The 12,837-nt window shown below is 46.7% G+C and overlaps 1 protein-coding gene and 1 long non-coding RNA gene across 2 annotated transcripts; both read right to left on the bottom strand.

Moving 5' to 3' along the window:
* Nucleotides 1-1,839: 1,839 nt before the first annotated feature.
* LOC142045736 (uncharacterized) lies at nucleotides 1,840-3,976 on the bottom strand. The gene has a single exon (XM_075061388.1). It carries the CDS (start codon nucleotides 3,926-3,928, stop codon nucleotides 2,684-2,686), a length of 1,245 nt encoding a protein of 414 aa, XP_074917489.1. The 5' UTR covers nucleotides 3,929-3,976; the 3' UTR covers nucleotides 1,840-2,683.
* A 269-nt stretch (nucleotides 3,977-4,245) lies between these two features.
* Nucleotides 4,246-11,822, bottom strand: LOC116827124 (uncharacterized). The gene is made up of 3 exons (XR_012654946.1): nucleotides 11,560-11,822; nucleotides 8,244-8,450; nucleotides 4,246-4,343 (listed from the first exon to the last, which is right to left on the bottom strand). It is a non-coding gene; the product is annotated as an uncharacterized LOC116827124 (long non-coding RNA).
* Nucleotides 11,823-12,837: the final 1,015 nt, after the last annotated feature.

Raw genomic sequence — 12,837 nt, forward strand, 5'->3', positions numbered from 1 at the left:
CAGCTACCCACAGTGCACCGCTCCTGAAATCAATGGTAGCTTTGGACCATGGACGCAAACAATCGATTTTGTGATCCCACTGTGGACGTGCTAAACCGATTTTATTAGATCTGTTTTGTAATATCGGATTAAGCTAATTCGAAATAATCGTGCAGTGTAGATGTACCCTGAGGGAAAGAAAGCAAACCAGAATAGGGTAAAACCAGGTTAAAGAATATTTAGATAAGTTAGATGTATTCCAGTCACCAGGCCCTGATTAAATGAATCCCAGGGCAGATAAAGAACTAGCTGAAGCAATTTCCAAGTCATTAGCAATTCTCTGACAATTTCTGGAGGACGGTGAGGCACCAGAAGATTGGAGAAGGGCAAACATGGTACCTATCTTTAAAAAAGGGGAAAAGAAGGACCTGGGGAATTACAGATCAGTCAGCCTATCTTCACTCGATGTAAATATGCTGGAGCAAAGTATTAATCAATTTGTAAGCACCTGGGGGATAATAGGTTATAAGGCATAGTCACCACAGATTTGTCAAGAACAAATCATGCCAAACCAATTCAATTTCCTTCTTTGATAGGATTACTGACTTAGTGGCTGAGAGGAAGCAGTAGACGCATTATAACCTGATTTTAGTAAGGTTTTTGACACAGTTCCACATGACATTCTCATAGGCAAACTAGGGAAATGTGATCTAAAGGAAATTACTATAAGGTGGGTGCACAACACTTTGAAAGACCATACTCAAAGAGTAGTTATCAATGGCTTGCTGTCAACGCGGGAGATCGCATCTAGTGGGTTCCCACCAGGGTCAGTCCTGGGTCTGGTACTATTCAATATTTTAATTAATGACCCAATAATGCAGTAGAGAGTACGCTTATATAATCTGCAGATGACAGCAAGCTAGAAGGGGTTGCAAGCACTTTGGAGGACAGTTTTAAAATTCAAAATGACCTTGAAAAATTGGAGAATTGGTCTGGATTCAACAAGATGAAACTTAATAAAGACAAGTGCATAGTACTTAACTTTGGAAGAAAAAAGCAAATGCAGAACAATAAAATGGGAAACAACTGTGTAGATGGTAAAACTACTGAAAAGAACTGGTGTGAGGAGAGAAGGAGGAAGAGGGAGGGCATAGTGGACCACAAACTGAATACAAGTCTTCAACATAACAACTGCAAAAAAGGCTAATGATTCTGGGATCTATTAACAGAAGTGTTATATGTAAAACACAGGAAGTAATTGTCCTGCTCTGTTCAGCACTGGTGAGGCCCCAGCTGGAATACTATAGACAAATTGGGGAGAGCTCAGAGGAAAGCAATAACAACCATAAAAGGTTTAGAAAACCTATGAGTAAAGATTTAAAAAATGGGCATGTTTAGTCTTGAGAACAGAAGACTGAGGGGTGACTTGATAACAGTCTTTCAATATGTTAAGAGCTGTTATAAAGGGGATGATGAACAATTGTTCTCCGTGTCCACTGAAGATAGGACATGAAGTGATGGGCTTAATCTGCAGCAAGGGAGATTTAGGTGAGATATTAGGAAAAACTTTCTAAATATAAGGGTTGTTAAGCTCTTCAATTGGCTTCCAAGGGAGGTCGAGGAGTCCCCATCATTGGAAGCTTTTAAAAACAAATTGGACAAACAGCGGTCAAGGATGGTCTAGGTTTACTTGGTCTGCTGGCCATGGAGCAGGAGGCTGGACTTGATGACTTCTCTAGGTCCCTTTCAGCCCTGCAATTCTACGATTCTGTGAGAAACGGTTTTTTTTTCCTCCAGGTTTTTTTGTTGTGCTTTGACTATGCTCCTCCTGCTGCCCAGCATGTTTGATGAACACCCATTCCGCAGCTCTCCCTCATTTCTGCCTGACAGCCAAAGGACTCATTATTTCTTTTAAAGGTGAGTAGACGCATTTGATGAGCCATTCCACTTTTTATTTTTAAAGATTATAAACTTCACTGATGGGTTCGTCGTGGCTATTTGAAGAGTAAGATTTTTTTCCTTATTTCAGAATTGGTAAGGGTTTGGAGTGGACTTCAGTACAGGTTAGGTTTCAGATGGGTTTAGTTTCCCTTCCTGCAGATGTGCTCTTGCTATTTCTTCTTGCATATCATTAAAAATCCTTCTGAATAGCTGATGGCCCAGATAAGAGAGAGGGAGCTTTAAAGTATGGGAAGAATATTTCTTGTCCTGAAGCATGTAGAAAGACAATTTCACTTTCTTTTGGAAGTCAAGGATGTTGCTCCCCTGAGCAAACAGCATCCACCCCGCACTGGGAATCATAGCTCTAGGGGTGTGAGTCAGATGTATATGGGTGGGGGTGGGGTGTGGATGTAAGGGGTACATGGTGAGGTATGTGTGGGAGTGCAAGTGGGGTCGGGAGAGTGCAATAAACAAATCTCATCACAACATGGAAATCTTATCTCAGCCTCTTCGCCTACACAGCTTTGTTCCAGGCATGTGATTTCATTCTCTGCTTTAATAACTAACCATTGCAGGTCCTCATTACAGGGCCACTCCAGCCTGGCCTGACCCTTTGAGGTTCATGGTACTCAATAGGTCTTATACACATGACCCATTCCTAGGGGTTGTGTCCTGTGTGGATTCTCTGATGTGTAATGAGGTTTGAGCTCTCACTGAAGCCTTTCCCACATTTAGCTCAGTTTCTCTCCGCCACGTGGGTTCTCTAATGCTTAATTAGGTTTGATTTCCGACTGAAGCTTTTCCCACAGTTGGGGCAGTTATACGGTCTCTCTCCTGTGTGGATTCTCTGATGTTGAATAAGGTTGGAACTTTGACTGAAGCTTTTCCTGCACTCATTGCATTTGCAGGGTCTGTCCTCAAGATGGGTGCTCTGATGATTACAAAGGGCTGAGCTGCTACAGAAACTTTTCCCACAGTGAAGACATTTATAGGGTCTCTCTCCACTGTGGATTCTCTGATGTTTCCTAAGGGCTGAGCTCGCATTGAAGCTTTTCCCACATTCAAGGCATTTAAAGGATTTCTCAGCCATGTGGATTCTCTTGTGAGTAACAAGAGTTGACTTCAGTCTGAAGCTTTCCCCACAGTCAGGGCAGTTATAGAGTCTCTCTCCCATGTGAATTCTCTGATGTATATAAAGGTTTGAGCTTTGACTAAAGCTTTTCCCACATTCACTGCATTTGTAGGGTTTCTCTCCTGTGTGGGTCCTCTGGTGACGAGTAAGATGTGCACTGTGACTGAAGCTTTTCCCACACTCAGCACAGGTATACAGTGTCTCTCCTGTGTGGATTCTCTGATGTGATAGAAGGGTTGATCTACAACTGAAGCTTTTCCTGCGCTCGAGACATTCAAAGGGTTTCTCTCCTGTGTGGATTCTCTGATGTGACAGAAGGGTTGAACTCTGACTGAAGCTTTTCCCGCAGTCGGGACACTTATAGGGTTTTTCTCCCGTATGGATTCTCTGATGTTGAATAAGGTTGGAGCTCACACTGAAACTTTTCCCACAAACGGGGCAGTCATAGGGTCTTTCTCCTGTGTGAGTTCTCTGATGTAATAGAAACTTTGAGCTCACACTGCAGCTTTTCCCACACTCATTACATTTGTAGGGTTTCTCTCCCATGTGGATTCTCTGATGGTGAATAAGGGTTAAGCTCTGACTGAAGCTTTTCCCACAGTCACCACATGAGTAGGGACTCTCTCCAGTGGGGATTCTCTGTTGAACAGTTTCTTTGATTTTCTTAATGCCTCTGCTCTTGTGAGTGGATTTACCCAGTCTCTCCTCTGAGCAGTTTCCCTCCTTCCTTTTTGGTCTGCACTGAATTTCACAGGCTTCTCTCTGCTCAGGACTCTGGGAAACATGCCCTTCAGCTCTTCCGGATACTGTCCCCTGTGGTTCCATTTGCTCATGACCTTCCTGCTGAGGATTTTCCTCCTCGTTCTCTCTCACCATCCCACCACCTGCTGGGACAGAGAGCAAATCCAGACAGGAATCAGTCCTTGTGCCGGGGACCTCAGAAAGGGGAATAGGAAAGGGGAGAACAAACCCAAATAACAGCTGGGGAGATTGAACTATCAGGAGCTGAATCCTGGCCCCCCCCCACTATTTCCCATAGGAGGGGACCCAACCTTCCTCCACATGCTGTGAGCACAGATGAAGACAGGGGCTGAAGGGTCAGACAAGCTTGATGAAAATGCATCCGTGACATCTACCAGGATGACAGAATAACTGATTTCTGAGTAAGTTTAACTGATTTTTCACCTGTCTCTCAGAATCTCCCTTTCCTCATAGTCCCAGAGATTGGAAATGCACAGCCTCTCCCCTTGTTCCAGCTGGGAGATCACGTCAGGTTTGGAAACTGGGAATCCTGCTTGGCAGAGAGGGTGAGGAAATAAGTGTTGATCTTGGCCATTAAGCTCAGGCCTGTTATTACTTCCAAACCAAGGATCTGAGCAGCCCACGCAGAGAGGCTTCTTCCTCTCCCTACCCCCAACCCTACGGGCACTGGGCTATAAATTGTTCAAGATCCCATGATGCAATGGTCTGGAGCAGGGTTCACCCACTCTGCCTAGGGAATGGCCCTGACTTATTCCCCTGAGTTGTTGAGCAGAGTTGCTACACTCTGAAGGTACCTGGGGTACAACTTAGCACCCATCATTTACAGTCACATCTCCCTTCCACCACCACTACTTCTACATCCCTTCTCAACACAAGGCAGAACAGGAGGATATTACTCAGACCATCAACTCTTTGGTATGGAGACCCTCTCCTAGTCTGCATTCATGCATCACCTAGCTCCACAGGGCTGTGTCACCCGATTGGGGACCCTAGGTTCTCCCCCAATGATAAGCTGTTCAGAAATAAACAGAGGAAACACCACCCAGGGCCTGGAAAAAGATCATTAGACACCTGCTCCCTGTCCAACACAGGGAGCAAAAAGCTCTCTATGAGTCAGGATGGACCAGAAAAAGGGCCCCCATACGCTTGCTGATCAACTGTCCTTCAGCCCTTCCCCATTATCCATAAGACCCGATCTGCCCCTGCTGGGGCCTGGCTGGCTCATATCTCAGGCCCGAAATTTGCTTTTCCTACACCCTTAGCTTGCTCCATACACCTCAGACCCAGAGAGGACAGCTCTGGCTGTGGAGTAGACGTTCTTCTCCCACCTTGGCTCAAATCATAGAATCATAGAAATGCGCTGCTGAAAAGAACATCAAGAACTCATCTGTCCCAGCCCCCTACAATGAGACAGAACCAGGTATCCCAAGACCGACCCTGGCAAATGTTTGTCTATCCTGTTCTTAAAAGCAACCGGTGACTGGCTCTCTGTCTACACTGGAGATCAAATGACAAAACTTTTGTCTTTCAGAGGTGTTAAATACCCTCACCACCCAAAAGACAAAAGTTTTGCTATGACAAGTGCCAGTGTGAACAGCACGCTGTCTCCTAAACACCTGTGTAGTGTAGAGAAAACCTGGGATTTCACAACTTCCCTTGGTAACCTGTTCCATTACCTAACTGTCCTTACAGATAGAAAGTTTTTCTAATATCAACCTAAATCTCCCTTGCTGCAGGTTAAACCCATCACTTCATGTCCTACATTCTGTGGAGAACAATCGATCACCTTCCTCTTCATAACACCCCTTCCCACATTTGGAGACTGGTATCAGGTCTCCCACTCAGTCTTCTTTTCTCAAGACTAAACATGTCCACTTCTTTTTGCCTTTTCGCATAAGTCAGGGTTTCGAAACCTTCAATAAGTTTTTTTCCTCTCCTCTGTACTCTCTTAAATTTGTCCACATCTTTCCAAAAGTGAGGCACCCAGAAGTGTCCACAGTACTCCAAATGAGTCCTCGTCAGTGCCAAGCAGAGAGGGACAATTACCTACCGTGTCATACATATGATTCAGCCTAGGATGATATTAGCCTTTTTTGCAGTTACATCACATTGTTGGCTCACATTCAGTTTGTGATCCACTGTAACTCCCAAGTGCTTTTCTACAGTACTAGTTCCTAGCCAGTTATTGCACATTGTGTATTTGTGCACTTGATTTATCCTTCCTCAGTGTAACACTTTGGACTTGACTTGATTTATTCTTGACAAATCAATGTTGGCTATTACTTATCCACTAGGTGCTTACAAATTGATTGTTTAATAATTTGGTTCAATGTCTATACAGGTATTAAAGTTAGGCTGATTGGCCTATAATTCGCGTCATCTTTGTTCCCCTTTTTAATGATAAGTACTATGTTTGTCCTTCTCCAGTCTCTGGGACCTCACCTGTTCTCCATGAATTCTCAAAGATAACTGTTAATAGTTTCAAGATTGCTTTCTCTAGTTCCTTAAGTACCCCAGGGTGAATTTTGTCAGTCCCCATTGACTTCAAGAATATTTAAGATAGATGTGTTCAATCTATTCTTTCTCTACTCTGGCTTGTGTTCCTTCCCCCATTGTTTTTCATATTAGTTCTATTAAGCATCTGGTCAATGTTAACTTTTTTACTAAACACTAAAGGAAAATAGGAATTAACAACTCAGCCTTCTTAATGTTATCATTTTTAGCTCTCCTTCCGCTCCAAGTAGTGGCCTACACTGTCATTTGTTTTTCTCTTGCTCCTCATGTATTTACAGGACCACCTCTTATTGCCTTTTATGTCCCTTGCTATTTGTAATGTGCCTCAGACTTTTTGATTTTCTCGCTACGTGCCTCAGCCGTTATTTCATACTCATCCTTAGCAAGTTGTCCGTGTTTCCACTTCTTGCAGGATTCCTTTTCAATGCTCATGTCATTTAAGACCTCCTGATGCAGCGATATTGGCCCCTTGCTATTCTTCCTATCATTCCGTGTTATTGGGATATGCTTTTGGCTTGTAAATATTGTCTCTGAGAAACTGCCAGCTGTCCTGAACTCCTTTTTCCCTTAGATTTCTTTCTATGGGACCATACGTACCAAGTTCTCAGACTTTGTGAAAGTCTGCTTTTTGGAAGAACATTGTTCTTATTCTGCTAATTTCACTCCTTCTCTTCCTTAGATGCAGGACAACTCCATCCAAAGAAATCCCACCAAGTGAATCCCCATAGTCCCCCAGGTTCCTAGTCGAGCATCTCTCATGCTTGAGCCACATTGGTGCTTGGTGAATAGGGAAGTTTGCTGAATTGGGACTTGACCAAATTTCTGACTAAACTACAGATCTACAAACACAGATTACCAGATGTAAAGGCCGGAAGGGAGTATTATGATTATCTAGTCTGACCTCCTGTATGTTAGACAACCTTACCCAGGATTCCTGCATCAAGCCCATATCTTGTGATTGAGCTAGACTATATTTATTAGAATGAGACATCCAAGCTTGAGACAAAGACGCCTAGTGATGGAGAATCCACCACAGCCCTGAGTAAGCAATTCCAGTGGTTAATCCATCTCACTGTTAAACATCTGCACTTTATGACTGGTCTGAATTTATCCAACTTCAGCTTCCAGCCACTGGATCTCCTTCGGATATTATCTGCTAGATTAAGCAGCCTTCTGCTGTCAGAAATCTGCCTCTGTAGATACCTAAGGTTTCTGTTTAAAATACCGCTTAATCTTCTCCTGGATAAACTCAATATACTGAGCTCTTTAAGTCTCCCACTCTAAGGCACATTTTCCAAACTTGAAATCATTCTTGTGGCACTTTTATGAACACCTTGCCAATTTGTGAATATTCTTCTAACCTCCCTGGACAGTCCCCCCGACATTCACACAGTATAGCGACAGTCTCACAGAATACTCTCAGACCACCAATTACTTCATATGCCTTCCCTCAGCCCCGAACACAGCCACTCAGTGCGAGGAACCATCATGGGCAAGAAGAAACACCAGGACCAACATCCTCCTTCCAAGAACTCAGCACCTTGGCAGAAGCAGCAGCTCTAGAGACACTAATGGCAACCAGCCTCATTACTCTGGTCCATGGCCTTCCTGACAGGCAGAAGAGTCTGAAACATCTGGCACCTCCTGCTAACCTATCTGGCTCAGGCAGAATGCAATCAAGATGGAGATAAAGTGCCCTTAAAATTTTTGTTTCTGGGAAGAGTAGCACCATCAACATGTCCCTCAATCTTCTATCCTGTGGGAAGGGACAGTCTCACAGACACATGATCTAGAGACTAATAGGACTGATTATCACAGAAATATGGGGGACCAATTAAGAATCCTGAAGAAAAGCTGACCCAGATGCTTGTGAGACCCCGCAGCTTCTAATATCCAAGGGGACAGGAATCCTTACCCAGTGAGGTCACAGTCTCATAATTCTCCTACATAACATCCCTGTACAGGGCTCTCTGACCCAGATCCAGCAGGGCCCATTCTTACTCGCTGAAATACACAGCAACCTCCTCGAAGGTCACTGGCTCCGCTGCAGCCATTTTCCTTCCTTGTCTCTCCATGGATGGGATGGGATGAACTGGAGCAAATGTGGACTTTATTTTGCACCCTGTTAGAGTGAGAAGGGTGATAGGGAAGGTTTCAGAAGGGGTTTAATACATTACACACCCCGATTTCCCCCAGACTCCTTCCCTGCCAACAGACACTCTAGACTCTGTCATCCTGGAGAATGCTTGAGCCAAGACACTAAAAAACAAAACAAAACAAAAGAACAGCCCAAAGTTAAGTCCCAAATCCAAAGTCAAGTCTCTCAACAAGTGGCCTGCACTTCAAGAATGCTGAGCCTGCCACGTTGGGTCTGTTCTGAGTGTCCAGCCTTGCTGATAATCAGGCCAATGACTGAGCTGCCTGAACACAGGTTTCTACATGTCTCCTGTTTTTTAAGGATCCTGGCTTTCATCATTTTATTTACAGCCCAGCCCTCCCACAAGGACTAAACCCACAGAGACTTTTAAACACTGTTACTGACAGAGAGTAAGTGAAGTCAATGGGACCACTGAGATGCTTAATATTAAATATGTGTGAGTGGTTGCAGGATGAGTTCTGAAGACTCATACAGCTTAAGGCCAGAAAGGACTAGGAGATCATCTAGTCTGACCTTCTGCATTTTACCCCATTACCGGTTCTGACCTGCATTTGTCTAAAGTATATTTGTCAGAAAAGCATCCAGTGTTTATTTGAAGACATCCACCACTTCCTTTGGTCATTTGTTCCAGTGGTTAATCACTTTCACCCTGTGGGTCCAGCCCAAACCAGGAAGTCTATGTAGCAATGAAAGAACCCTGCTACCAGAGCCCCATGAGCCCATGTTGGCTAGGACAAGCCAGCTGATGGGTTTTTTCTGCTGTGTAGACATACCCTTTGTGGCACAAAAGCTGGTCTCTCTCATGAACAGAAGTTGATTCAATAAAATATTACGTTACCCACCTTGTCTCTTGAATAGGAATTCTCAGTCAAATGTAAACATTTTACCCAAATTCTTAAGGGACTAGAATCAGTTTAAAAAATAAAATGGTAAAATCATAATTTGCTCTTTTCCCAGGCCCCTTCTCAAAAACAAGCTAAGTGTTTTCCCATACCAAACTTTCCAGATAAATTCACCCAGGACAGAGACTTTCTGCCCTAAGATGAACATAGGAACTATCAGTCTGTATCATACCTGAGACCTGTCTAGTAACTCTGAGGCCTGGTCTACACGACGCGTTTAAATCGGTTTAATGGCCGTTAAATCGATTTAACGCTGTACCCGTCCACACGACGTTGCCATTTATATCGATTTAAAGGGCTATTAAAATCGATTTCTGTACTCCACCCCGACGAGAGAAGTAGCGCTAAATTTGATATTAACAGTTCGGATTACGGTTAGTGTGGACAAGAAATCACGTTATTGGCCTCCAGTGGCGTAAATCGTCCACAGTGTCACCACTGACCGCTCTGTACGGCAATCCGAACTCGGATTGCGGCGGAGTAGCGTAAAGCAGGAAAAGCCCTACAATTTTAAATTACTATTTCTGCTTGCCCACGGTGGTCGCTCTGATCAGCACTGGCGGCGATGCAGTTCAAGCATAAAGAGTCCAGCATGGCAATGGAACCGACGGGAGAGGAACCTGAGCCTGTACGGTGAGACAAATCTGTTATCAGAGCTCCGTTAAGAACAGAAATGCCAAAGCGTTTGAAAAATAAACTCAGGAACACAGCGACGTGTGACAACGTAAGGGAAGCCAGAGACTCAACAGGATGCTCATAGGAGGGAGGTAGAGGGGTACTGAGGACTCCAGCTACCAAGTCCAACAGCCGTCCGCTGAAAGTATTTGTTGCCATTCTGCTGAGTGCCCAATGTCCCTATAGTTCAAACACATTTTTTGGAGTGGCTGGCGTTGGTCAGGGAAGCAGCTCATCAGTCCCCCAGCACATGAAAGAAAGTAAAAATAAATAATTCCTTGAGTACTGTAAATGTCACCCTCTGTGTACTGAATGCTGCTGGCAGATGCGATGCTGCTGCGGTGAAGAGCAGTATCCGCTCCTCTGCCCCTCCCCAGCGGTAGACGGTTGCCCAGTGAGTGCTCCTGGCTGATTCGGCCTTCAGGGGTCTGGGTGAAAATGGGAATGATCCCTTTTTTCTGACAGTGGATGGTACAGGAACTGGCTGGGTAACTGTCTTCATCTATTCACCTGGGGGCTAGCTTCATCAACCCTCCCTCTCTTGTGTAAAGAAAAGATTCTGAAACTGCATGGACTGTCATAATGCCATGGATGGGCTGCCCCCCTCATTTTTATCTGATCAACTAGTCTGTGATTCTTATTCCGCATTCTTCATAATCATGCCAACAATGGGGGGGGGGGTCACTGCGCTGTAGCAGCCAGGTAGGTGGGAAGCACACGGTGCGTTACTTGCAGGGGCTCTCCTCTGCCCCCCCTGTGAATACTGACACGGAGCAGCTGTGCTGTGATACACTGCTCCTTTAATACACTTGCCCCTTATTCTTGTCAGGACTCACTCTATTTTTAGAACCCATAAGGGAAGGATTCACTCAGTCCCAAGTGAGTCAATCCCAATTTTGCTTTTGCGTTGCGCCCCTGGCCGATTTCAGCCAGGGGCACTCAGCATAGCAGCGGACAGCACAGAGAGGGAGAGATAACCGTCATCTCATTGCCAGTTTTCTCCGGCAGTAGACGGTAGAGAACAACTGGTAACCATCTCTGCTATCCTTGCAAAAGCAAGTGAATGCTGCTGTGTAGCGCTGGAGTATCGCCTCTGTCTCCGCGTCCTCCCCCGGAAAGTCAATGTGCCCCGGGGTGCTGCAGGGACTGGGGCTGAGCAGGACTGGGAGCCGGGAACCTCCCTCCCCACTGATTGCTCCTGCTGCCCCTGCCAGTCTCTGCCCCTGTCTCCCTCCTGCTCCCTCCCCTCACCTCGAGCTGGGAGACTCAGTCCCTGGCCTGGCCCGGCCCGTTCGCTCTCCCGGAGCTAGCTCGGCTCCTGCAGGCGCTCAGGGGGGTAGAGCCGGAGGTGGGGGGAGATCAGGGAAGGCAGCAGCTCTGGGACTCGCAGACCCCACCCCCCACCCCCAGGAGCAGAGCTGGGGCGAGGAGGGGCCGTCGGTACAGAGTCACTTTCCTGCCCGGCCCCAGCCCTTCCCCCGGGTCTCGCCCCTCACCTGCAGGCTCCGGCTCAGGGGCTGGTGGCGGCAGAACCCGGGGCTGCCCCAGGGGCTGGGTCCAGCCCCCGCAGAAAGTCCGCCGGGCACAGAGGCGGGTTAGCGCAGATCTGTCCCCATACAAACCCCGCTGGGGAGTGAGCAGCAGCTCCCGGCTCACAATGGAGCTGGAGGCAGCAGTCAGTGTTTGACCCAGGAAGTCCAACCCCCTCCTGTGCAGCAGCAAGAGCCAGCACTAAGCAGAGCAGCAGTCTGGCGTTATACTGTTAACCCCTTAGCTGCTGGACGCCAGCCAGAATCCTTCTCTCCTTCCTGAACCGAGAGAAACCCTCAGAGTGTAGACACAGAGTCCTGGAGCAATACACTCCCTGGTGCCATCCCGGGCTCTGAGAAGGCTCCTCAGCCACCCTGTGCTATTTATTTTGCTGTCCCAGCAGGAATGCCCCCTCCCCCTCGTCCCGGACAGGGATGCGGCAGAAGAATCAGGTGAGAAACTGCTTCCTGCCGCATTTGCTCCTTTGCTGGACCGAAACCAGGTTGCTCAGTGGCATCTGCTGAAGCCGCTGCCCTCACTCTGCCCTTCTACCCTCCCAATCTGCTTCCTGCGGCAAGGAAATGGTGCTAAAAGTGGGAGAAAATGAGAGGGGAAAGAAGGGGAGAAATCGTGGAGGGGTAAAAAATGTGTCCAAAGGAGAGAACTGGTAGAGGCAAGAGAAGGAGATGGTCAGATTAGGAAAAGTCAGGGCAAGGAGCAAGTACTGTCCAGATTGCCTGAATTGCACTCCCTTTCCTGTATCAGAGGGGTAGCCGTGTTAGTCTGCATCTGTGAAAAGCAACAGAGTCCCGTGGCACCTTACAGACTAACAAAAGTATTGGAGCATAAGCTTTTGTGGGTGAATACCGACTTCCTCAGACACATATTCACCCACGAAAGCTTATGCTCCAATACATTTGTTAGTCTATAACAGGGGTCGGCAACCTCTGGCACTCAGCTCACCAGGGTAAGCACCCTGGCGGGCTGGGCCAGTTTGTTTACCTGCTACATCAGCAGGTTCAGCCAATCGCAGCTCCCACTGGCCGTGGTTCACCGTCCCAGGCCTATGGGGGTGACAGGAAGCAGCGTGGGCAAGGGATGTGCAGGCCGCAGCTTCCCGCTGCCCCCATTGGCCTAGGATGGCAAACCATGGCCACTGGGAGCCGCAAGCATCTGAACCTGCTGATGCAGCAGGTAAACAAACTGGCCCAGCCTGCCAGGGTGCTTATCCTGGTGAGTCACTG

Source organism: Chelonoidis abingdonii, unplaced genomic scaffold, assembly GCF_003597395.2.
Source record: "Chelonoidis abingdonii isolate Lonesome George unplaced genomic scaffold, CheloAbing_2.0 scaffold0441, whole genome shotgun sequence".
In the NCBI taxonomy this organism is placed as follows: Eukaryota; Metazoa; Chordata; order Testudines; family Testudinidae; genus Chelonoidis; species Chelonoidis abingdonii.